General features: G+C 40.4%; 1 protein-coding gene across 1 annotated transcript in view; it reads left to right on the top strand.

Annotated features, from left to right (window-relative positions):
• Positions 1–240: 240 nt before the first annotated feature.
• Positions 241–24,772, top strand: part of Efhc2 (EF-hand domain containing 2) — a 182,532-nt gene continuing 158,000 nt past the window's right edge. The window contains exon 1 of the mRNA XM_059250660.1: positions 241–374. Within this exon, the coding sequence (XP_059106643.1) occupies positions 333–374 (42 nt within the window). The 5' untranslated portion in view covers positions 241–332. The remainder of the gene's footprint in view (positions 375–24,772) is intronic.

Here is a 24,772-nt window from a genome sequence, read left to right on the forward strand (position 1 = left end):
GCGACGTGGGTGGAAACCCAGCAGTTCACTGTGTGGGCGGGAACCAGTGAGTGAGGCCAGGACTAGACTGCTTGTTGCGGGTGGGTTGGGCAGGGAGACCAGGGACAGGAGGGGCCGCCTCGGGCCTCTGCTTCGCCCCACCCCTTCCCAGGACTGGGCTCTGCCCTAAGCCCCGCCCCAAGCCCCCTACCCCGCCAATCATAGCCCCTCCTCCCTCCGTGACGCTACCTCCGGTCTCCTGGTAACGCAGGGGTCAAACAAGCGGCCGTTGAGGCCATTGCCTGGTCAGATTTCTCTGTCAGATCCTCGATCCTCATCGGACGCTGACAGGCATGGCTCTGCCACTTCTGCCTGGCAACAGCTTTAACCGCAATGTGAGTAGGCAGGACGCCCGAGGTCCTGGCCAGATCCTGGGGTTCAGACAGGATCCGGGAGTGTTCAGCTCCCTAGATCTTATGGGAGAGCTAGCTCCTTCCCTTTCCTCCTGTGCGCTGAGTACACCTAAAACCAAACTTCGTGCTCCCTCCCCACTTCCTCTCAAAGTGCATCTGAATGTTTTTCTTAGATGACATCTAAGTACAGGTAGCAGGGCCGTCCAAAGTAGCTGGTGACAGTGATGATAAAAACCACGGAGTGTTTAATGAGTGTTCGGTGATGTGCTTTAATCGCCTTGGCTATTCCCAACAGCTGTTTGAATTAGATAACTTTTTGTTCCCATTTACAGTTGAAGAAACTGAGGCCCAGAGCTGGTCTTCGTGGTGATGCTGATTTTCTTTCAGGCAGCTGGTCTTTACAGCCCATGAATTTAATTATTATCTTTAGTACAGTGGGTGAAAAAAACGTAGATTTTGTTATTAAATAGAGGAAATCCGGCAGGAGGCATGGCAGATAGGGAAGCCTTCTATTTGCCTATAAAGTTTAGTACCACACTATGAAGACAGGTACCTAAACCTGGAGTACAAGATGAAAGTACAAACACATGAAACAAAACAAACAACCCCCCCCAAATCACAACCCCCCTAGAACATTAAAGAACTCAGCAATGTAGCAATATACCTAACAGGAGGAAAACTAGTCAGGCTTTTGTTCTCTAGGAGTTACTGCCCTTTACTTGGGTTTGCCATTGCCATTTAGGAGAAGGTATTAAAAAATGATAAAAAGGAAGTCACATGGAGCCACTCAAGGTGTTTGTAAACCTCTGATCAAAGTTTACAAAGCATTCAGTGCACAGAATTGACCACAAATTCTGAGCAGTTTTTGTATCTGAGATGCTGGCCCTAGAGTACCAGTATTATTTGTAGATTTTCCGTCTGAGTTTGATTTTTAAGCCCTCACGTCAGTTAGTTGGTTCAACTTTGAACACTGCTTTGTGCCTTTCATTTCTTGGCTGATGTAAGTTAGAGACTGGCCTCTGAAGCATAGCATTGCTCTTTGGTAAGATTAAGTCAGCCAAATAAGAAAGTCTCCAAGAAGGAGGGCATGAAAAAAGATTCCAGAAATAAAGAAGCATGCTGTGCAAAAGTAATTTTAATAAAAAAAATGTAAGCAGAGCCTACAGCTTTTGGCTCTGCTATGCTGATTACTGTTGCCCACTGCCTGCAGAAGAATCTCAGCTCTCACATGCAATGATTAAGGGTGGGAAGGGAAAAAGAGTGTTTGGATGAGATATTTTAAAATCAGCAACATAGTACTGAGTGTACTTTGCTTTTTTTAAAACTTTTTTATTGGGAAATATAACCCATGTGCAGACAAATGCACAATGGATGGTCGTGAAATGAACATCAAGAAATGGAATACTACCCCTACTCTCAAAACAGCCCCCTTGACTATGGTTGCCATTTTTAGCAGGTAAAAATAAATGTTCTGAATATTGCCTGGGACCTATTTAAACTAAAATATTACTCGTTGTTTCAAATTCAAATTTAACTGAGCATCTTGTATGTTACATGGAACTCTATGCCTCTTTTTTTCCTTTTTAACCTTTACGCCATTCTCCAAATGCAACCACTATTTTGACTTTTGTCACTATAAAAAAATAAGATTTATTTTTGACTTTTGGCCTGGTTTTGAACCTTTTTATATGTGGAAATGTCCTGTGCTTTTTGTTTTGTGACTTTTTAAGTTCTGCATTATGTTTTTGAGATTTGTCCATGTGGATAATGTTCCATTGTATGAATATGTCATGTATCTAGATCCCTCTGTATATTTTACTCTTGATAGATAGCTTCTTTGGGGCTTTTAAAAATGCTCTTGCTATGATTCTCTTGTTCATTTCTTTCAATATGATTGCTGGATTGTATGGCACTGATATGGGAGCTTTAGTGGACCCTGCAAAGTGATAATTTTCATTTCCATCAGCATTTTTTATTTATATATTTTTACTTCTAATTGTTTGTATTGTTTAGTCTTTTTAAATTTTACAGATTTGGTCAGTGGATGTACTGCAATTCTTTGCAGTCGTAAAGATTTATTTTTAGTTTTTGACGTATTTACGTGTGTACAAGTGTATTTGCCATGTATGTTCAGGTGTCTTTAGAAGGCAGAAGCGGGCATCAGAAGAGGGAGCTGGAGTTAAAGGAGAATTGTGAGTTGTGGCTTCTGGGAACCAAACTTGGGCCCTCTGGAAGAGCAGCAAGCACTCTTAACCACAGACCCATCTCTCCAGTCTACCCCACCCCTACTTTTGTTGTTTTAATCTGCACTTCCTAGTGAAGTTGAACATTCATTTTTACATGCCTTTAATCCCTGTACTTAGAGGTAGAAGCAGGCAGATCTCTGTGAGTTTAAGGCCAGCCTGGTCTACATACTGAGTTTCAGGGCAGCCTTAGTGAGTTCAAAAACAGCCAGGGCTACAGAGAGACCCTGTCTCAAAAAAATGCAGCAAAATGGTCATTTCTTTTTTTTTTTTTTTTTTTTTTTTGGTTTTTCGAGACAGGGTTTCTCTGTGTAGCTTTGTGCCTTTCCTGGAACTCACTTGGTAGCCCAGGCTGGCCTCGAACTCACAAAGATCCGCCTGGCTCTGCCTCCCGAGTGCTGGGATTAAAGGCGTGCGCCACCACCGCCCGGCAAAATGGTCATTTCTTATGAGTGGTGGTACACTTGAATTTCATATAAATTCCCAACTGGTCATATGGTGTATGTATATTTAACTTGATAAGAAATTGACTCCCTACCCTGAGACAGGGTCTTATGTATCCCAGTCTGGCCTCAGTTGGAATTTACTATTTAGCCAAGGATGACCTTGAACTCCTGATCCTTCTGCCTCCATTTCCCAAGCACATTGAGAGAGTTTGTTGATAAGTATTGTTTAAATCTGGTTTTGTCATGAAATATCTTGTTTTCTCCATCTATGGTGATTAAAAGTTTTGCTGGATATAGTAGTCTGGCTGGCATCCATGGTCTCTTAGTGGCTATCTGGGACCTTCTGGCTTTCATAGTCTCCCCTGAGAAGTCGGGTGTAATTCTCATAGGTTTGCCTTTATATGTTACTTGACCTTTTTCCTTTGCAGCTCTTAGTGTTTTGATTATTATATGGCAAGGGGACTTTTTTTGGGTCCAGTCTATTTGGTGTTCTGTAAGCTTCTTGTACCTTCATGTACATGTCCTTCTTTACGTTGAGAAGTTTTCTTCTACGATTTTGTTGAATATATTTTCTGTGCCTTTGAGCTGGAATTCTTCTCCTTCTTCTGTCCCTATTATTCTTAGGTTTGGTCTTTTCATGTTGTCCCAGATTTCCTGGAAGTTTTGTGTTAAGAATTTGTTGGATTTAACATTTTCTTTGACCGATGAATCTATTTCCTCTATCATATCTTCAACGGCTGAGAGTCTCTCTTCCATCTCTTGTATTCTGTTGGTTATGCTTGCATGTGTAGTTTCTGTTCGTTTACTCAGGTTTTCCATTTCCAGAATTCCCTCAATTTGTGTTTTCTTTATTGCCTCTATTTCAGTTTTCAAGTGTTGAACTGTTTCCTTCACCTGTTTGATTGTTTTTTTCTTGGCTTTCTTTAAGGGATTTATTGATTTCTTCTGTTTTTTTGTTTATCTTTTTCTCCATTTCTTTAAGGGAATTTTTCATTTCCTCTTTAAGGGCTTCTATCATCTTCATAAAGTATTTTTAAGGTCGTTTTCTTCTGCTTCATCTGTGTTGTGATGTACAGGTCTTGATGTTGTAGAACCACTAGGCTCTGGTGTTGCCATATTACTCTTTATGTTGTTGAATGTATTCTTACACTGCTGTCTTCCCATCTGGGTTTGGGGTAATTATAGGTACAGGTTTTGATTCTTCCTCCAATTGGTACAGGTAGTGCTTGTGCCTCTGGGGCTGCTCTTCCTCTAATCAGTGCAGGTGATGTCTGTGCCTCCAGGGGGCCTCTGATGCCACTGGGGCTGGGGGTGGAGTGCCTGCTGACTGGCTGTTGGGGCTCTTCCTCCAATCAGTGCAGGTCGGGGCTGTGCCTCCTGGGGCCTCTTGAGCCACTAGCATGGAGGTAGAACAGCCTGGTCAGAGGAGATTAGCCTGCTGACCCCCTGCTGTGTCTTTGATGGGTGGGGGCGGGGCACAGGAAGTGCCTTGGGACCTAGGGTCTAGAAAGCAGGGCTGTCCAGCTGGGAGAGCAGCCACTCATCTCTTCCTCCAATAGGTGTAGGTGTAGGTGTAAGTTGTGCCTCCAGGTCCCTCTGATGCCACTGGGGATGGTGGTGGAGTGGCCTGGCCACAGGACACTTGTCTGATGACCAGCAGGTGGGGCTGTGATGGGTGGGGGGATTTTAGCCATTTTAATAGACATATAGTATATCTCATTTTAATTTTAATTTCCCTAATGTCTGGGATGTTGATAGACTGTTAACCATTTGTAATCTCCTTTGAAAAATGTCCATCAGTCTTTTACTTGTTTTAATCGGATCGATACCTTACTTTTGTTGTTGTTGAATAAACGTCTATTGTTGTTATGTGGGCTTCTAATATTTTCTTCCAATTTGCAGGTTGAATTTTATTGCTCTTAAAACAAGGTTAGGAAATATGCATATATTTTAAAGAAAAAAATACAAGATACATTTAAACTGATATTTCCAATGCAAATTAAGAGTTTTAGGATTTTTCTGTAGTTTACTTACATTGTCAATAATTAGTTACTTGCTAGTCTCACCACAAATATATATCCTTAGAATTTCTAACACAAATAACAATGACTATTGATTATTGACTATTTATGTTTTTAAAGAGTTCTTAGTAGCATAGCTTTCTGTGTTTTAAGGATATCTTTCACTAGGAATGTATTTCCAAATTACTAGGTGAGTAATTTGTAGTAAATGAGTAAGTTGAGTAAATATGTAGCAATACATCTTTGGGGTATGTAGTATTTGGCGATATTATGGCTTGAACCCAGTATATTACCTCTACTAAATAAATGCTCTAAATTATTAGTTTTCAATTTCACTTATATAATTTCTGTGAGTAGAATTTTGTCATCAGCTCCATATCCATAGCTTCAATATTTTCATTGTGCTTTGGATTCTTGTCTTGTTGTTTCATTATAATGTAAAAACACTGTATGGTTTCAAAGTCGAATTTACAAAATGAGACTGGGCTCATGACCTCAGAACTTTTCTTCCTCCTTTTTTCTATAAAAAACTTAAAAAATGATTTCTCTCTCTGCACCTCTTCTCCCCCTTCCTTGCTTCTCTCTTTTTTCCTTTTTGGCTCTGTCTCTCTTCAGTCTGTTTTTAAAACAACAATTTCTTAAAAGTATTTACTTCTTTCACTTTATTAAATAGATAGTAGCCTCTGCGTATTCTCTCGAATTTTTTTTTATTTCATTTTAAGGGCATATCTTGAAAGTCACTTAATAGGATATACAGTTAGGCCTCATTGCTTTTCATAGCTATAGAGCTACCCCATTGTGTGTACTAACAATAGTTTATTCAGCCCATCAACTTGGTATTTTCTGCCTTTTGCTGTTACAAACAATACTATAATACATCACCAAAGTTATGCTTTAAAAGAGGCCATCAGAAAACTGAAAAGAAAGCCAGTACATAATGTGGAGAGAATGTTTGCAAGCCATATATCTGATAAGGGACCTAGAATGAGAATATAAAAGGAATCCTCAGAACTCAACAACAACTAAGGCAATAATCCAATTAAAATTAGAAAATGGTTAGAATAAACATTTCTCTAATGAAAATATAGAAATAGTAAATATGCATGTGAAAAGAAGTTTAATAGCTTTACTTAGTAGAGGCATGCAAATTATTAAAAACAAGAAGATACCGTTTCAGACCATAGAGTGACTGTAGCAAAAAAAAAAAAGGTAAGTGTTGGCAAGGACATAGAATCACTGTGTGACACAACACTCCTAAGTATCTACCTAAGGAAACACATGCACATGAGTTTATGAGAGAATTGTTCATCATTGTATAAATTTTATTGTTATGATTATTATTTTGGTGCTTCAGATTGGCCTTCAGTCCTTGTACATGCTAAGCAAAGTTCAAATAAGCAGTAGCTCCAGTCTGGCATCCTTTGTAATGGCTAAAAATAGAAATAACCTGAATGGCTGTCAACTTATTGGTTGACAGTGGTTGGCAGAAAATGAAAATGTGGTTTCTACACAAAATCAAATTATTTTACATTTTTTTTTCACTTGGATTTTAGAGATAGGGTCTCAACGTAGCTCAGGTTATCCTCACACTTAATTTGTAAGCCAGGTTGACCCCAAACTTGCAATCCTTTTGTTAGGATTACAGGCATGTGCTATCACACTTTGTGCTAGAATACTATTCAGCTATAGAAAGAAATGATGTACTCATACATGTTACAGCATAGCTAAACCATTAAAGAACAATATGCAAAAGATGTTGTATTATATGATCCTGTTTGTGTAAGATGTGAGTGGGCTGATATATAGGAGGAACAAGTAGATGAGTGTTTATGTGAGGTAAGAAGGGTAATGAAATTTCCTTTGAGGATGATAAAGTGTTCTAAAAATTAGATTCTCATGATGATGCACAACTATCATTTTATCAAAGCACATTGAATTGTTCATTTTGAGTGGGTTAATTTAATGATGCTTTATAATACAAAATAAAGCTGTTACAATGGTTTGGATAAATGTTCTCCAAAGGTACATGTGTTATAAAGGTTTGGTATCCAGACTATGGTGCTACACAGAGGTGGTGGTATCTTAAAGGGATGAGGCCCAATGGACAGAAGTTAAGTCACTGGGAGGATATATCCCCAGGGGATATTAGGACTCCTGCCTCTTTTTCTTCATCTCCTTGCTTCCTGGCTGCCACAGATGAGCAATTTTTCTCCACGTGCTCCTGCCATGATGTTTGTCATTATCACAGGCCCTAACACAACGGGACCAACCACCCATAGACTGAAACCTCTAAAACTGCAAGCATATGTTCTTACAAGTAGATTATCTCAATACTTGATATTCTAACAGAAGGCTGATAAACATGGTTATAAATAGTTATTAGATGGAGTTGGTGGTAGGACATTGCTGGGAAGATGAAGCAATAGGGGTCTATGATACCATGGTACAGGGTGTGCTTTTTAATTATTCAATTATTTAATTCTGTGCATGTATATGTGTATATGTTTATGTGTTGTGTTTGTGTGTACTTGTGAGTGTGCGTGCACATGATGTATGGAGGCCACAGGTCAGCATTGGATTTCTTCCTCAAAACTTCTCCATCTTATTTTTTTGAGATAGGTTCTCTCATTGGCCTGGAGTTCACTGCTTGAGCAAGAGTGACTGGCCCCAAAGGCCCACAGATCCTCTTGTGGAATTACAGGCACATACTGCTGCATCCAGCTTTGTACATGGGTGCTGCAGATTTGAACTCAGGGCCTGATGCTTGTACAGGAACCTCTTTACCCATTGAGCTATCTCCCTACCCCCTTACAGGATGGTTCTGATTTAAAGAATTGTGTCACTTTGTTCCCAGTAGCTATTGACATTTTATCATTTTGGTCTAAGTCACCTCTCTTTTTCTTGTTGTTATTGTTTGTTTTGAGATAGGATCTCTCTATGCGTGGGAGTCCAGCTCTTACCTTTTGAAGGGGTCTTAGGTGGAGGAGAGAGGAATTAAAAAATGATAGATAGAAAGAGAGACTTAGCCGATGACGAAAAAGACAAAAACACAGGATAGCTTCAGGAGAGACTGGGTCAATACCCAACAGCCCTACTTTTATTGAAAAGGGCTTTTTGTAATATGCCAAGGGAGAGGCAAAAGACTTCCCCCTTGCAAGATCAATGCACACCACACAGCCAAGTGTAGACCTTTCCAAACACCTGGTAACCACTCCGGTGGCCAAATCATCTCTTTATGCAGCCATGCTGGGTAAAGCAAGCTCAGATTCTCCGACCCTGAGTAAGATCTCGCTAGGAAGCCTCTGTGGGTTCCCACAGGTCCCCCTTCTTAATAATATAAAGGGCCCCTCAGACCCCTCAGATGGACTGTGCCTGTCTTAGATCATCTTCTTCACAGGACAGCATTACCCACTTTTGAGATACACTTTCTGCCAAGTGTACTCTGTATTAGGTTGACAGCTAGCAAGGAGGACTTACTCGTCTCTGACTACCAGCTTCTGGCAGGGGAAGGTACAGCGACTGACTCCATGCAACTCAGAATCAGGTTCCCACTAAGAGCTTGCAAATAGCTGGAACAATCACAGCAATACTCATGCTCCCTACGGCTGCCACACCTCCCAGTAAAAGAGTAGAGGATGATAAAAATAGAATGGCCTTTTTGAATGAGTCTAAGATGTCTATAGCAGTCTTAGCTGCACCAAGCCCTTTATAAAAATCAATAAACTTCTGATGCAACTGCACCAAATATAAAGACTCCTTAGTATTACCATTAACATTAACATGTTAGCATCATAATTCTAGCATGAAGATTACTATACATAATTACAATTCTCATAAACTTACATCCAAAAGCAAACTCTTTATACTTCATAAACTTTAGCGACCATCCAAAAGCAACTTCTTAATCGAACTTTTTGCATTTCTTGCTAACAAAACATAGGGTACATTAACACAAGTTAACATTAATCCACTCAAGGGACAAAAATACATTTTAAAGAATTAGAGACTGAAGAATATTAACTCCCCTTTTTCTTTATAATTTTTTAAGCTTCATCTTGAGTCTGGTTAGAAAAAACAAATTTCTCTATACCTACACCAAACAGTTTCATTTTTACACAAAAGTTTCATTTCTGCTACAAAACCACTCATAAGTCACCACAGTTAATAAAGCATATATGCATACACAAAACAGTTCATAAGTCATCATAGTTGATAGAGTCTATATTCATAAGTAAATCAAAATTGTCCCATTGTGATTGAACCACTTCTGACCATCCCATTTAAGTGTAAAAAGTTAAAAAGACAGTTCTGGTACCAGCTCATCAGCTGCCCTGAAATCCTTGTATATCAAACAGCTCCAAATATGAGGAATTCCATTACCAAAACTTATTGAAGTTTCCCTTGCCTGCAACTCAGTTCAAACAAGCATCTTTGAAGCCTCACTCTCAGCTACAGAGGCACTTTCAGTTAGCTTTCCCCTAGGTGAAAACTGTTCTATGGCAAAAGCTGCTAGCTGGGCTGGTGCAGAGTCCTCTCCAAGAAAGTACTCCTTACAGCCAGCATGAACCACAAAGCTGTCTCTCAAAGGAGCCACACACTGGCCCAGTGCCAGCAAACAGAAACTGTATGGCTTTTGATTCCTGGCTCCATTCAGCTTTCACAGTCCCAGTCTGTCTGTGCCTCCCAGATTGTCCTCCCAGGAACCCTGTATCCTGAGGCCCTCCTGGGTAAAACAAGCTCGGATTCTCTGGCTCTGAGTAAGTTCTCACTAGGAATCCTCTGTGGGCTTCCACACTGATTCTCCTGTCTCAGCCTGCCTAGTACTGGAATGAGTGCCACCAAGCCAGGTCTTGGCCACCTTTTGAAGTGCCTCCTCAAACTTTGAAAATTACATAATATTTTGCTGATATTCTTAAATGTTAATTTGAATCCAGAAATGAGAGTCCCTTTTCCTATACTTTTATTTACATATCAAGCATGTAACTGATCACATTTCATTTTGTACTGTACTTCATAGCCTTGTCATCTAGGATACATTGGCATAGGTACATGCATTTCTATGCTCTTGGCCATGGATTTGATGTGACCAGCTGGCTCCAATTCTTACCTTTGTGACTTTCATGCAGTGATGAACTGTAACATACAATTATAAACCAATAAACTCCTTTCCTCCCCTGAGTGACTTCCCTACCTACCCCCAAGTTATTTTATGACAGCAACAGAAAGGAAACAAGAACACTCCCCCAAATAGCTATTTTGATTTAAATCCTTTCTGGCCTTCCCATCATTACTTTTGTTTGCTCCTTGGGAGCAAGAAGTTGGAGCCGACTTGATGGCACCCTTGGATTTAGGCTTCTGCCTAGGACTTTGCTTAAATTGGGTTTGTTCACCTGTGATGATATGGTAGTTCTCAACTGATGAAAAAATTGTGGTCAATTGCTCTTTGGGTTACCTCTCAGTACTTTCCTTATACAGGGCAGGTCCTGAATAGCTGATTGTCTATTATCTTTCTATCTTCAGTGACCCTAACTAAAAACTAGACAGGGACAAACAGAGCTTGAAAAGATCATGTTGGGAGTGAGCATCTCACTGTTGTCTTCCACTGATGCTAGGGAACAAAATAATTCTTATTTGGACATCAGTGAATAGAGAGGGGCAAGGAAAGTCATTTGCCTGTGTTACTGAAATAGGCTATATGGCTGCCTCAGTTGCTTTTCTGCTGCTGTGGTAAACAACATGATCACAAGCAACTTGGAGAGGAAAAGGTTTTACCTTTTTTACTTCATGAAGGGAAGTCAGGACAGGAACCTGACATCATGGCTTGCTCAGCCTGCTTTCTTCTACCATGCAGGACCACATGCCTCAGGAGTGGCACACCCTCAGTGGGCTGGGCCCTTTCCCATCAAACATTAATCAATAAAATGGCCTATATAGACTTGTCCACAGGCAATCTGATGGAGTCATTTTCTTAATTGAGGTTCCTCTTCCCAGATGACTCTAGCTAGTTTCAAGGTGACAAAAAACAAAACAAAACAAAAACAAACAAACAACAATAACAACAACAAAAAAACCCAACCAGGACAGTGGCTCTTGGGAAGCTTGGCTTAGACAAAGCAGCCAGGAAAGCATCAGGATGTCCCTATGCAAGTTGTGACTCAAAGTGTTTGTGGCATGGTGAAGGGCATTTATTTCTTTCTTCTTGGTGTCCTGTTTCACATTTTTGGGAGCAGCAGGTATGTTTTATGTACATTTCTCAGTGGGGACTCCTAAGGAGAAGTGTTCCCACAGTGGAATTCCAGAGTTCCCTAGCACAAATTCAAAGGGTTTCATTTGCCATCTCTTGGGTGTGTACTACAGCTGCAGAAAGGCCAGATGCAAATTCTTGAGGATGGGAAGTTTGTCAAAAGCAGGGCCAAGTGAGAAGTAGGCAATTTTACTCTCACCTTACCTAGGCTCCAGCATGCTTGATTTTGACCTGGCAGCTCCAATATCACAAAGTGGCTGGCTTGATCAGTTGAAGGCCGGACTCTTTGCTCTTTGGTATCCCAAAGGAAAGGATGTCTGGAACTGAACCTCTGCAACAGCACCAGGTGCTCTTAACCTCTGAGTCATCCCTCCAGCCCCCTTTCCTTTTTGTATATGATTGAAATTTTTACTGAAATAATTGTAGGTTTCTAGGGAGAGCCATATAAGAAATAAAATATAGAAGTTGTAAGTGCCCTTTGCCCTGTTTCCTCCAATGATAACAACCTGAAAAATGATGGTATTCTATCCCAGCCAGTATGCTGACATTGATAGCATCTGTTAATCTGACTCTAGTTTTTTTTTCAACTTGGCATAATTCCCTGGAGGTTTATCCAAGTTGATTTTTGTATCGATTGTTTATTCATGTTTACTGCTGAGTAGTATTCTGTATATATACCATAATTTCTCTAATCATTTGCCTGTTGAAGGGTACATGGAGTAGTTTTAGCTTTTGGCTATTAGGAATAAAGCTTCTATAAATGTTCTTGTACAGGTATTTGTGTAAACATGTTTTTTTAAATATATTTTTTATTGTGTATGTATACAAGTGTGGGTGCATGCATGCCACAGCACATAAGTTGGTAGAGGACAACTTTCATTCAGTAGTTGGTTCTCTCCTTTCACCCTGTGTGTCCTGGGAATCCAACTCATGTTCTCAACTTGGTGGCAAATACTGTTACCCACTGAGCCATCTCACCAGCTCCTGTGAATATGTTTTCATTTCTCTGGAATAATAAACCAAAAGTACAATTGTTGGGTCATATAATAATGATTAATTTTATAGCAATACTGTCAAGCCATTTTTGAGATCAGATACCATGTTACATGCCCAGTGGAAATGTAAATGTTATCTACTTCCCCCATAACCAGGTTAACATTTAGTTTAACCATTTGCATTAGCTGACCTATAGGCATAGTGTTACTGATGATGTAATTTCTTTTGCTTTCTTGTTTTTTGTTTTTGTCAACTTGACACTCTCCTGGGTCATCTAGGAAAAGGTAACTTCAATTGAGACATATGGCACCAGCAGATGTGCATGTAGGCAAGTTTGTGGGATACTTTCTTGACTGATGATTGATGTGGGGAGGACCCAGCCCACTGTGGGCAGTGCCATCCCTGGGTTATTGACAAACAAACAAACAAGAACCCAACGAGCTGAGCAAACCACGGGGAGCAAGCCAGTAAGCAGCATTTTTATATGCTCTCTGCTTTAGTTCCTGCCTCCAGGTTCCTGCCTTGAGCACCTACCTGTCTCCCCTTCATGATAGACTATGATTAAGACATGCAAGCCAAATAAGCCCTTTCCCACCCAAGTTGCTTTTGGTCAGAATATTTTATTACAGCAACAGAAAGCAAACTGGGACATATGGGGTGACATCTCAGTCTGGGTTTAATTGGCATTGCTCTGGTGGTTAATGAGTTCAGCATGTTTTAATGTACTAATTGCCATTTGTAGCATTACCATTTTAAAATGTCATCTTGTGTTTTGCTTATTCCTAATTAGATTTTTTTTAACTGTTCAGTTTTGAGAATTCTTTATACACTTTAGATACTAATTCTTTGAATGAAATGTGGTTTGCACATATCTTCTCTCAGTCTACAACTTGTTTTTTCAAACCTGGTTAACATTGTGTCTGGAAGGGCAGATGTCCCAAATTCTACCTTGAATTAATTAATTAATTAATTTTTGGGTACTATGTATGGAATTCAGGTCCTTATGTATGCTAGGCAAGTGTTTTATTAATGAACTGTACCCCAACCCACAAATTTCTCATTTTAATGAGGCCAAAAACATCACTTTTGCTTTTTATGGACTGTGCTTTTTAAGACTTTTAACATATTTATTTATTTATTCATTGTGTGTGCATATATGGGTGTGGGCATGCATGGAGGTCAAAAGACAATTTGTAGGAATCATTTCTCTTCTTTCCCCATGTGGATCCTGGAGATCAAATGCAAGTCATCATGCTTGGTAGCAAGCCCCTGACCAAACTCACTGGCCTGGCTATACTAAGAACTTTCTGCTCAGCCCTACCTGCCTAAAGATCTCTTTTCTTTTCTAGTAGTGTTACATTTTTAATAAATGTTTATGATTCACTTAGTTAATTTTTGCATAATGTTTAGGTCCTGGTTAATTACTTTGGCCTAAGGATGCTCAGTTGCCCAGAACTATTGGCAAAAAGGCCTGAATTGCTTTTGCATCTTTGTAAAAATTCAGTTGAGCATAAGTATGTAGGTCTTCTGGGCACTTATTTCTGTTCTGTTGACCTGTGTCCTCCCATCTCCCATTCCCATACTGCTTTTATTGCTGTTGCTACTTAGCAAAGTTTAATGTCATGGTCAGTGATTGCTCCTACTTTATCTTTGTTAAGATTTTTTTCTGCCTTCCTTATTTTTTCCAAAGTATAAAGAAAATCATCATTCAGATCATATAATAATCTTATTCTGTTAAAATAATGGCTGGGCATGTTGTTCAGTGGTAGAGCACTTGCCTAGCATATATAAGGCCCTTGGCTCCAGAGAGCAAAAACCTATTCTAGAATCCCAAAACAAACTTCTGAGAGCAAGGATAGGTGAACAAGTGCATTGTTCCCATTTGGGAGAATTTTTAAATAGGGATTGTCACAGGAAAAGGAATTTAGAGGTGGAGGCACTAATCAACTACAATGAACCTTCAATTTTAACTGACTTTAGGAGAAAGATTTGGAATTATTCTCTTTATTGGCTAGTGCCTTGAGTTATTTAGAGAAAAAAAATTAGTACATTGGGGAAGATGCTATGCATCTCTCCCGATCTTGACTTAAATTTTGTTTTCTACTTTCCTGATCGAAATACATCATTAACTATATAAAACAGTTTTATTGCTATATTGAGTTGATAGCTAAGGATCACATGCACATTTTTCTAAGTTAGGTTTGCAAAGAGAGGAAAATTAGCTTAAGAATGTTGGAGGATTTTTTTTTTTTACATGCTTTTTTATTTTCGTGTTTGGGCTTACTTCTCCAGTGATTTGGGTTTATTAATAAGTAGTGATAACTTCCATGCTTATGGTCCTGAGTTCTAACATTCCACTCCACCCAAGACAATTTTCTTGTTATTTTCTCTAGATGATTCAAAATATTTATTTGTGGAATTACTTCTCCATAAAAGAATGAGAAAAAAAGAAAGTGAATTTCATGAAGGCAGGGAAAAAACCCAGTCTTCTTGGAATAGAAGCAAACTAGTCCAGAATATGATGAGGCAGGTATACTTAAGATTAATAGTTTTTAGATAATGCTACATCAGAAATTAATTAGATGTTGTCATGTAGTGTCTCAGGCCTATAATCCCAGTACTTATGGGCCAAAGTAGTTTTTAAAAAAGCATTGTTATGACAGCAGTATGGCTTAGTGGGTAAGGTGCTTGCCACCAAGCCTGTTCCTGGTCCCCAAAGTTGTTATTGGACATGTGTACTGTCTGTGGCATGAATAGTGGTATGTCTCCTAACTGTGTTTTTGTATACACACACACACAAGTTCTAGAAGGGTATCATTAATATTTATTACAAAATGATTATTTTATTTTATTTTATTTTATTTTATTTTATTTTTTTATTTTTTGCCATGGTGGGTTCTGGCAATTGAATCAGGGCCTAGTGATTGTCAGGCAAAAGCTATTTCCCTGAGGTACATCTAGCTCCTGAAATACTAAATATTTTCTGGTTCTCTTCAGTACCCACATTTCTATAACTGGTTGCTGTAGAAGGGATTCTCTAGAACTATCGTCTCATACCTGCCAAACTTTTAAGCATTCGACTCCAGATTCTGTTACTTGACTGACCTATCCCCTGCTTTTAAGATCGTATGAGTCATTTTGTCAAAATGTCAAAAGCACTTGTCAAAATCAAAAGTGACAATTCAACTCCAATGAGGTAAACAAAGGAAGAGTTATTCCTTTTCTGTGACAAGGCACCAAAGAGTATGAGAACTGGTGATGGCTTAGTTGGTAAAATGCTTGCCGTATGAACATGAAGATGTGAGTTCAAATCCCCAGAACGCTGCATGCCTGTAATCCTAGTGCTGAGGAGGTAGAGAAAGGAGGATCTCTGGTTTTTTGGAAAAGCCATAGAGGAAGACATCTCACTCACACCTCTAATTTACATATAAACATACACTCCCCATGCACAGCAAAAGAAGAATAAGAAGGAGGGGGAGAAAGCAAGCAATCAAGAAAGAAAGAAGCTGCACTGGGCCTAGAGATGGGTGGGGATAGGGAGAGCAAGAAAGGAAGAGAAGAGAAATGGGGACCAAGAGCCAAGAGCAGAGGACCAAGAGAGGAGAGGGCAAAGAGAACCAAGAGAGCTCATAATTAAAATGACAGGGTTATATAGGAAAGAGAACCTGGGGATGGGAAGCTAAGTCCCTGGGCTGGAGAGGTGTAGGGTAGGGGGCAGGGGTGAGAAGAGTAGAGAAGAGCCACAGGTACTGAGTGAGCTTGGTGGCCAGCATGCTCTCTGGTATGCTAATAGGGACTCTAGTTAGCCTTTTGTACACATGTGTGACAGTTGTGTAGCTTGGTCTATTTGTGAGACTCGTAGCAGTGAGATCAGGGCCTGTTCCTAACACTTTGACTGGCTTTTGGGAACCCATTCCTCATACTGGGTTGCCTTGCCCAGTCTTAATACAAAGGGAGAAACTTAGTCCTACCTTAACTTGATATGCCATGCTTTGTTGATACCCATGGGAGGCCTGCACCTTTCTGAACAGAAACAGGAGGAGCGGATGGGGGTGGTAAGGGGAGGTGGTGGGAGGGAATGGGAGGAGAGGAGGGAGGGGAAACTACAATTGGGATATAAAATAAATGAAAAAATTAATAAAAATTGAAACAAAACAAAATAAATGCTAATAGACAGCCACAATCCCAGATATTCTCTCAGCCCTAAACATAGTCCTGTGAAGAATCTTTGGCTGTTCTCAATTTAGAGATGGCAAAAGCAAAGGCCTCTAGAGAAGAGGGACTGCTTTTGGATGACATGGTGCATCCATGGCCATGCTTGAATGGGAATGGCAAGCATCCAATACTTGTTTTCTGTTCTATTCTTTATACTGCCAAGTTTATGCCTTCAGACCCTGCTTCTGCTTTCAGTTTCCAAGAATTCCCAATGTTTATGTTCAATCCAAAGTGGTCTCAGCCACTTTAATGTGTGTACACACTTTAGATAACAGTTGATAACATTTAATCATCTGAAAATAAGCCACAACTTACGTTCTATTCACTTAACAGATTTTTGTTGAATCTGTGGCAGGCCCTATTGTCCTTATTTTTAGGAATTAAGTTTAGTGTCAAACATAAGTACACCAATAGTCGACTATAATACAATATGCTAAGTACATGGATGGCTGTCTAGAAATTATGGACATGAAGCTGTGGTTCATTTGTTGAGTGGATGGATCTGTTAGAAATCTTGTGTGATTCTTTCTCTTTGTATTGTTTATGGTAACCCACCAGAGATGACCAGTCTGATACAGTTTATAGCCAACTGAAAGTCTTTATTCCAGCTGGCTAGGACCAGACCCAAGTGTTCCAGAAACTAGATGTAGCCTTGAGTATCCAGAACACGGGATTTGTTTGTTTTTCATGTATACTTAATTTTATTTACATTTTATATTTTCTTTTTTTTAATTCTTATCTCACATATTACATCTCGACTGCAGTTTCTTCTCCCTTCTCTCCCCCTAGTCTACCCCCCACACTTCCCCTCTCCCTCAGATCCACCCTCCCTCCCTTCATAAAAGAGCAGGATTTCAAGGGACATAAACCAAACACTGCACAACAAGCTATAATAAGACTGTCGGGGGTGGGGATTTAGCTCAGTGGTAGAGCGCTTGCCTAGCAAGCACAAGGCCCTGGGTTCGGTCCTCAGCTCCAAAAAAAAAAAAAAAGACTGTCACACATACTATCACATCAAGACTGGATGAGACAATCCAGTAGGAGGAAAAGGGTCCTAAGAGCAGATGAAAGAGTCAGAGACAGCCCCTGCTCCCACTGTTAGGAGTCCCACAAGAACACCAAGCCACTCAGCCATTATCTTTATGTAGAAAATCTAGGTCAGACCCCTAGAGGCTCCCTGAGCTCTGTGAGCTCCTATGAGTCTCCATCAGCTGTTCTGTGGGTGGTGTCCCTGACCCCTCTAGTTCCTCTGATCCCTTCCCCCCTCCTCCCATGCAGGACTCCCCTAGCTTTGCCTAATGTTTGGCTGTGGGAACTCTGTATCTACTCCCATCAATTGCTGGATGAAGTCTCCCTGGTCTCTTTGATGATGATTCTGCTAGGTGCTGGTCCCAGAACACTCTGTAGTCAGGACAAACTGTAGGTCAAAGGTTATGTGGCTGGATTGGTTTCCAATTCCTCTACCTGAGGCCTTGCCTGGTTACAGAAGACAGCCAGTTCAGGCTCCATGTCCCCCATTACTAGGAGTCCTTGCTAGGGTTACTCTTGTAGATTCCATGGGGTTTCCTTTGCACTAGGTTTCCACCTTGCCCCCCAAATGTCCCCAATTCCAGTCATTTCTCTCAGTATTTACTCCCTTCCCCCTGCACTTGATGCCTCCTGTTCCCAACTGCACCCACCCCCAGACCACACGTGAAATCTATTTCCCCTCTTCAGGGAGGTCCTTGCATCCTTCCTTTACACCTTCCTTGTTACTTAGCCTCTCTGGGTTTGTGGACCGTAGTATGATTATGTTTTACTTTACAGCTTATATCGACTTATAAGTGAGTGCATGCCATGTTTGTCTTTCTGTGTCTGGGTTACCTCACTCAGGATGATTTTTTCAAGTTCCATTCATTTGCCTGCAGATTTCCTGATGTCATTGTTTTTAACAGCTGAGTAATACTCCATTCTGTAAATGTGCCACATTTTCTTTATCCATTCTTTGGTTGAGGGACATCTAGGTTGTTTCCAGTTTCTGGCCATTATGAATAAAGCTTCTATGAACATAGTTGAGCAAGTGTCCTTGTGGTATGGTTGAGCATTCTTTGGTTATATGCCCAGGAGTGGTATAGCTGGATATTAAGGTAGATTGATTGCCAGTTTTCTGAGAAAACACCGTGTTGATTTCCAAAGTGGCTGTAATGTTTGTACTCCCACCAGCAGTGGAGGCAGAATTTCAAAGGCAGCTCTAGGGGGGTGTGCAGAAGTAAGCAGTTTGAATCAAGCAGTTTTAACAAAAGCTAAGATAAGCAGTTAGCTGGAAGGGATTCCGTCCAAATGGGGTTTAACAGAAACTAAGATAAGTTAGATTAGACATCCTGACCTTTGGTTCTTAAAAGAAGGTTGGGTAGTTTTCCAGAGAATTCTCCATCAAGGAGATCAGATTCTAGTTAAATCTGGAATGGCTTTGGCAAGAATACAAGATGGAGGAAACTGCACTGTCTTGTCCTGTCATAGTACAAGTACTGCTTTCAAGGGCCTCATCTGTTATTGAAAAAAAATGAAAACAAAGAGCCTCATGATATGTTTTCTGACCCTTACCATACTAGTGGGATGCAATGGGTAAGTATGTAAAATGATTAAAGACAGGGTGACCTTCATGATATCAGTAGAAAATCTATGCAGGGACAGAATGTTCTGCTTCTAGCAGCCAGGAAAGACTTCAAGAAGAGATGACATTTTGACAATCTTTTATTTGTTTCTTACATTCTTCTGAGCTCTGGTTATTTTAAGGAAATTATAAATACTAGAAACTCAAGAATTTTGATTTGCAATATCTTACCTAGAACAATTAAAAACAAAACAAAACAAAAACATATGGCTCACAGGTTATTTCTGTCTTTGAGACTCTGCCAAAAGCATTCTCATCAGGGTTATGACTGTCCCTTTGTTGACAAATTCAGGATGAAGTCTCAAGGCTCATCTTCACTTGGTTTATCATTGGCATTTAACCCAGTTAATCATGCCCTCCTTCAAATGCTTGATTTACAGTTTCCATGACACTGAACCCTCCAGGTTTCTTCCTTTCTTGCCAGATAGTTCTTTTTCGTCTTTGTTAATTCTATACTATCTTCCTGAATTGTAACATGGGGATATTTTAAACTTTAAAGTTCTGTCTTGGATTTCTTTATTGCAGGATCACTCAATCCACTATTAGATTGCATTAAATATTAACCACCAGCTATCATGTGTCATATTTCTATATCTAGCTTTAAACTCTTCTCTAGACTTCAGACTCACACCATCACCTACTAATCAACATTTCTACATGCCTGTCTCAAACTTAATATGGGCAAAATAGGATTCTGGATTACTGTGCGACAGTTGGGCTCTGTTTTATATCCCAGTAAGTAAAGCTCTATCTGTCCATTTTCCCAGGCCAAAATATTTGCAGTTATTAGCCATGTGCCCTGTTTTTCTGTACCCCATATTTAATCTATCCATAAACCTTTTATGTTCTATATTTTCACTGTCTCTACTTTCAGGCATCAGCTTTGGGCCATCATCACCTCTTGCCTGGACTATCACAATATACCCAGTGTAGTACTTTTGTATTGCTCTGCCTATACCTAATGTAAGGGGGGGACATATTTATTTTGGCTCATAGCTTCTGAAGTCCATTTAGTGGAACTCAGTGTAGGCAGAGGTTTTTGTCAGGAATTCAGGTCAGCTCTGTCCCATCAGCGGGTTCCCAAATAACCACACAGAGACTTAATATTAATTATAAATGCTTGGTTGATAGCTTAGGCTTATTACTAACTAGCTCTTACAACTTTAATTAACCCATATTTCTATCTATGTTCTACCATGTGGCTCGGTACCTTATCTCAGTATGGCATGTTTATCTCCTCCTTCCTCTGCATCTTGCTCAAGACTCTTGAGACTCACCCTTCTTCTTCTTAGTCTGACTCTCCTGCCTAATCTCTTCCTGTCCAGCTATAGGCCAGTCAGCTCTTTATTAACCAATGAAAGTAATACATTTTTACAGTCTACAAAGATTGTTCCACAGCAGATCACAGCTTTATTTATTATTTATTTATTTACTTACAGGAGGTATATATATATATATATATATATATATATATATATATATATATATATATATATATATGCCATGGCACATATCTGAAAGTCAGAGAACAACTTGCAGGAGTCAGTTCTCTACTTTAACCATGCATGGCCTGAGGACTGAACTCAAGTCTTCAGGCTTGGTGGCAAGTACCCTAGCCTCTAAGCCATATAACTAGCCCCTATTTATTATCTTCACTTCATGTGTTCAGTTAGTGTTCCCTAGGCTTGTATAAAGCTAGATTTGCATGGTATCTGTCAAGGTAAGGCCAAACAGGGAGGTAAGGAGCATGGAGATCTAGAGTACAGGAGGGAATGGTGGGAGAAAGCACTGTTGGTGAGGGCAGATTGCTATTTGAGATACTTGAAGGTGGAAGGTAGGAGGGTGTGAAGACTGTGACAGAAGGAAGATTTTTGGTCAGAAGAGGCTTTTTCTGTCTGTGATGTCTATCACTTGAGTATCTTTATGTGCCTTAGGGATGCTATGTCCACAGGAATCCACAGGAGGGAGGGGATAAAGCTGTTGACAGACACAAATGAACCCATAATTCGAGGAGAGGCAGTTAGGTCCTGAGTGTGGAAACTTCTAATTGGCTGTAGACACTCTTGCTTCCTCAGCTGTGTGGTTTTTCACCACTTAATCCATCTTCTAGAAAGTGTCTTCTTAGCATCCTCATTATATCTTTCCTAGTACCTTAATTATGCTGACACATGCATGGCATGACACAGCTTCTGAGGGTTACATTGCTGCCAAGATAACGGTTCTCTCTCCAAACTATGTTCCTTCTTTTGGGCTCTTTTCTTTATTATGACAAGGTCTCACTCTGCAGCCTAGGTTGATCTGGAAGTTGCTATTGTAGCTCATATAGTCCTAAACTCTAGCTTTTCAAATGCTAGCATTACAGATGTGACATACCATGCCCAGCTTCTCTTAGCTTCTTCAACTTACCTATCTCTGTAGCATTTGTCTCATGGAGTCAGGGATTGCCAAACTTTGACATCATGTAATTCACTTTCAGAATTAAAAATAAAGCCATATGCAGTCCAACAAATCCATTATGTACTTAACAACTCTCTGCCAATTGAATCCCAATAAAGCTAAATATTTTAGATCCACTTGATAAAAGTGGAAGATCATAGTAAGAAAAAAGATTAAACAAAACAGTGTCTTTAAGTTTCATGCTGAGTCTAAGGCCTTCTTTTTATTGTTGTAATTAGAGTAGTGTTTCAGAAACCCACAATGAAGTCAATGTTATGCTATCAAACTGAGACTCTCCCTTTACTGAAAAGGAGAAGATAGAATGGAAATCTCTGTCATCATACTTGGAAATAGGACCTCAATGTTTGTGTGCAGGGATTTCTTTTTAATGGTGCCCTTTTAAAATTAAATTTATTTATTTTACATTCTAACTGAAGTTTGCCTCCCCTCCTCTCCTCCCATTCCTTCCCTGCTCCCCCTGCCCAATCCACTCCTCTGTTTCTGTTCATAAAAGGGCAGGCCTCCCATGGATATCAAAAAAACATGGCACATCAAATTTTGGTAAGACTAAGCACCTCCCCTTGTGTTAAGGCTGGGAAGGCGACCCACTATGAGGACCAGGTTCCCAGAAGCTAGCAAAAGAGTCAGAGACAGCCCCTGCTCCCACTGTTAGGAGTCCCACAAGAAGACCAAGCTACACAACTGTCACTCATGTAGAGGGCCTATATGTCAGTCCCATGCAGGCTCTCTGGTTATCATTTCATACTCTGTGAGCTACTATAAGCCCAGGTTAGTTGATTCTGTGGGTTTTCTTGTGGTGCCCTCAGCCCCCCTGGATCCTTCCTCCCCTTCTCTGTAGGATTCCAGGAGCTCCATCTAGTGTTTGGCTGTGGGTCTCTGCATCTGTTTCCATTAGTTGCTGGATGGAACCAATCTATGGATAGGTACCAATCTATGGATAGGTATCAATATATGAGTATATCAGAATATTAGGCATCATTACATATAATTTTTTTTTGCCAATCATGTTTGGTTCTATCCTAGGTTTCTGGGCCACCCAGCCTCCGGGTTCTGGCACTCCAGGCAGTGTTAGGGGTGGCATGGGTCTGAGGCTGGATCAATCTTTGTTTGGCCACTCTCATAATCTCTGTGTCACCCTTATCCCAGCACATCCCATAGGCAGGACAGACTGTAGGTCAAAGGTTATGTGGCTGGATTGTTGTCCCAGTCCCTCCACCAGAAGTATTGCCTGGTCAAAGGAGATGGTCAATTCAGGCTACATATCCACTATTGCTAGGAGTCTTAACTGGACTCATCCTTGTAGATTCCTGGGAGTTTTCCTTGCACCACATTTCTGCTTGACCCTGAAATGCCACCCCCTTTCCAGTCATCTCTTTCAGTACTCTCCCTCTTCATCCACCCCCAACCTGATCTCTCATGTTTCCATCCCCAGTCTATCCAGGAGATCTCTTCTATTTCCCCTTCCCAGGGAGATCTGAGCATTCACCCTTGAGCCCTCTTTGTTACCTAGCCTCTCTAGGTCTGTGGATTGTTGCATGAATCCTGAATAGTCCTATAATAAAAACTTGAAGCCAGATATTGAGGTAAATGCTGAAAGATCAGAGAGACAAAGGAACAAACCACAGCCACTTTTCACCTTGCCAACTCCACAAATCCTCTTACTGAGTGCCCCTGAGTTCTCAGCTGAAAGGGCCTAATTCCTATCTCCTCCCACCTTATTAACAAAATTTTCCTAGGGGCCTGCCCTGAGAAGATTTCTCCCAGAATCCTGGGGAAGATGCTAAGGCTGGAGATGGGGGTAATCTGAAGGAACAGAATCTAAGTACACCAGGCTCTTTTGTCCATCCGCTTTGTTTCTCTATGACAAAATTCTATTTATATAGTTTCAGTTCTGTTCTGACACTCAGTTCCTCTCTGTCCCTTTTCTTTTGTCCTCTCATAGCCCTAGTAATAACTAAGCTCTTATGCTCTCTACCTCATCCTCATTTTCCGTTCCTCTGTCCTCCATCTTTCCTTCCTCTTCTCCTGATCTGCCCCAATCCCTACAAATCCAAAACCTCTGCCTTGTTATCTCTTCTCTGGCCACAGGACTATGCTCTGACCAGGAAATCTGCCCCAGCCTTCCCTGCACCTGCTTATGCAAACAACCCTTTGATCTGAGTCAATTGTTCTGGAATGCCATTTGGCCTGTCTGGGGAAGGTCTGAGCTTCATTTGCACAAGAAACAAAGCTATGCACCTAGGAGCCAGGCGCTTGGTCTAGGAGTCAGGCTGTCTCCAAAAGGATGTTTTACCTTAATTCAGGGCCTTCAGGCATCTAGTGGGTGATCTGGCCAGCTATTCTGTTCCTCACTTGTCCTTGGATGCTTTGTTTGGATCTGGCCCTATCTTTGGATGTAACTAAACGAGATATTTGCAAAAGGTAGATACCCAATTCAAATGCTGAAAAGAGAACAGGGAGTCTGGAGCAGAAAGCCTTGTCTACATGACCTTATCAAAATACTTTGGGTGTTTATTTCTATACACACTGTTCTTGGGGAAATTATGAGCACAAAAAATTCATAGTAAGAAATAACTGAATATTAAAAGCTGAATAACACTAAATATTCCCTGATATATGGCTTCCCTCTAGAAATATTCCTTGACCTTTCTAGGTATAGCTTTATTATATACAACTAAATCTCTATAATATATTCTTGTGTCTTGTGGCACCTTATATTTCTTTCTCTGCCAAGTTATATCACTTCCTGTCTCAGCCTTCCTAGTGCTGGGATTAAAGGCATGTGACTCCCAAGTACTGGGATTAAAGGTGTGTGCCACTACTGCCTGGCTGTTTCTCTTTTAAACTAGATTAATCTTGTGTAGTCTGGGGTGGCTTTGAACTCACAGAGATCCAGACAGATCTCTGCCTCCTGAGTGCTAGGATTAAAGGTGTGTGCCACTACTGCCTGACCTCTGTGGCTAACTCTGTGGCTGGCTCTGTCCTCTGATCTTTAGGCACGTTTTTATTAGAGTACAACAAAATATCACCACAGTGGATTGTAGCATGGTTATCCTTTACTTTACAGCTAATATCCACTTATAATTGAGTACATACTATTTTTGT

This window comes from Peromyscus eremicus, chromosome X (assembly GCF_949786415.1).
Source record: "Peromyscus eremicus chromosome X, PerEre_H2_v1, whole genome shotgun sequence".
NCBI lineage: Eukaryota > Metazoa > Chordata > Mammalia > Rodentia > Cricetidae > Peromyscus > Peromyscus eremicus.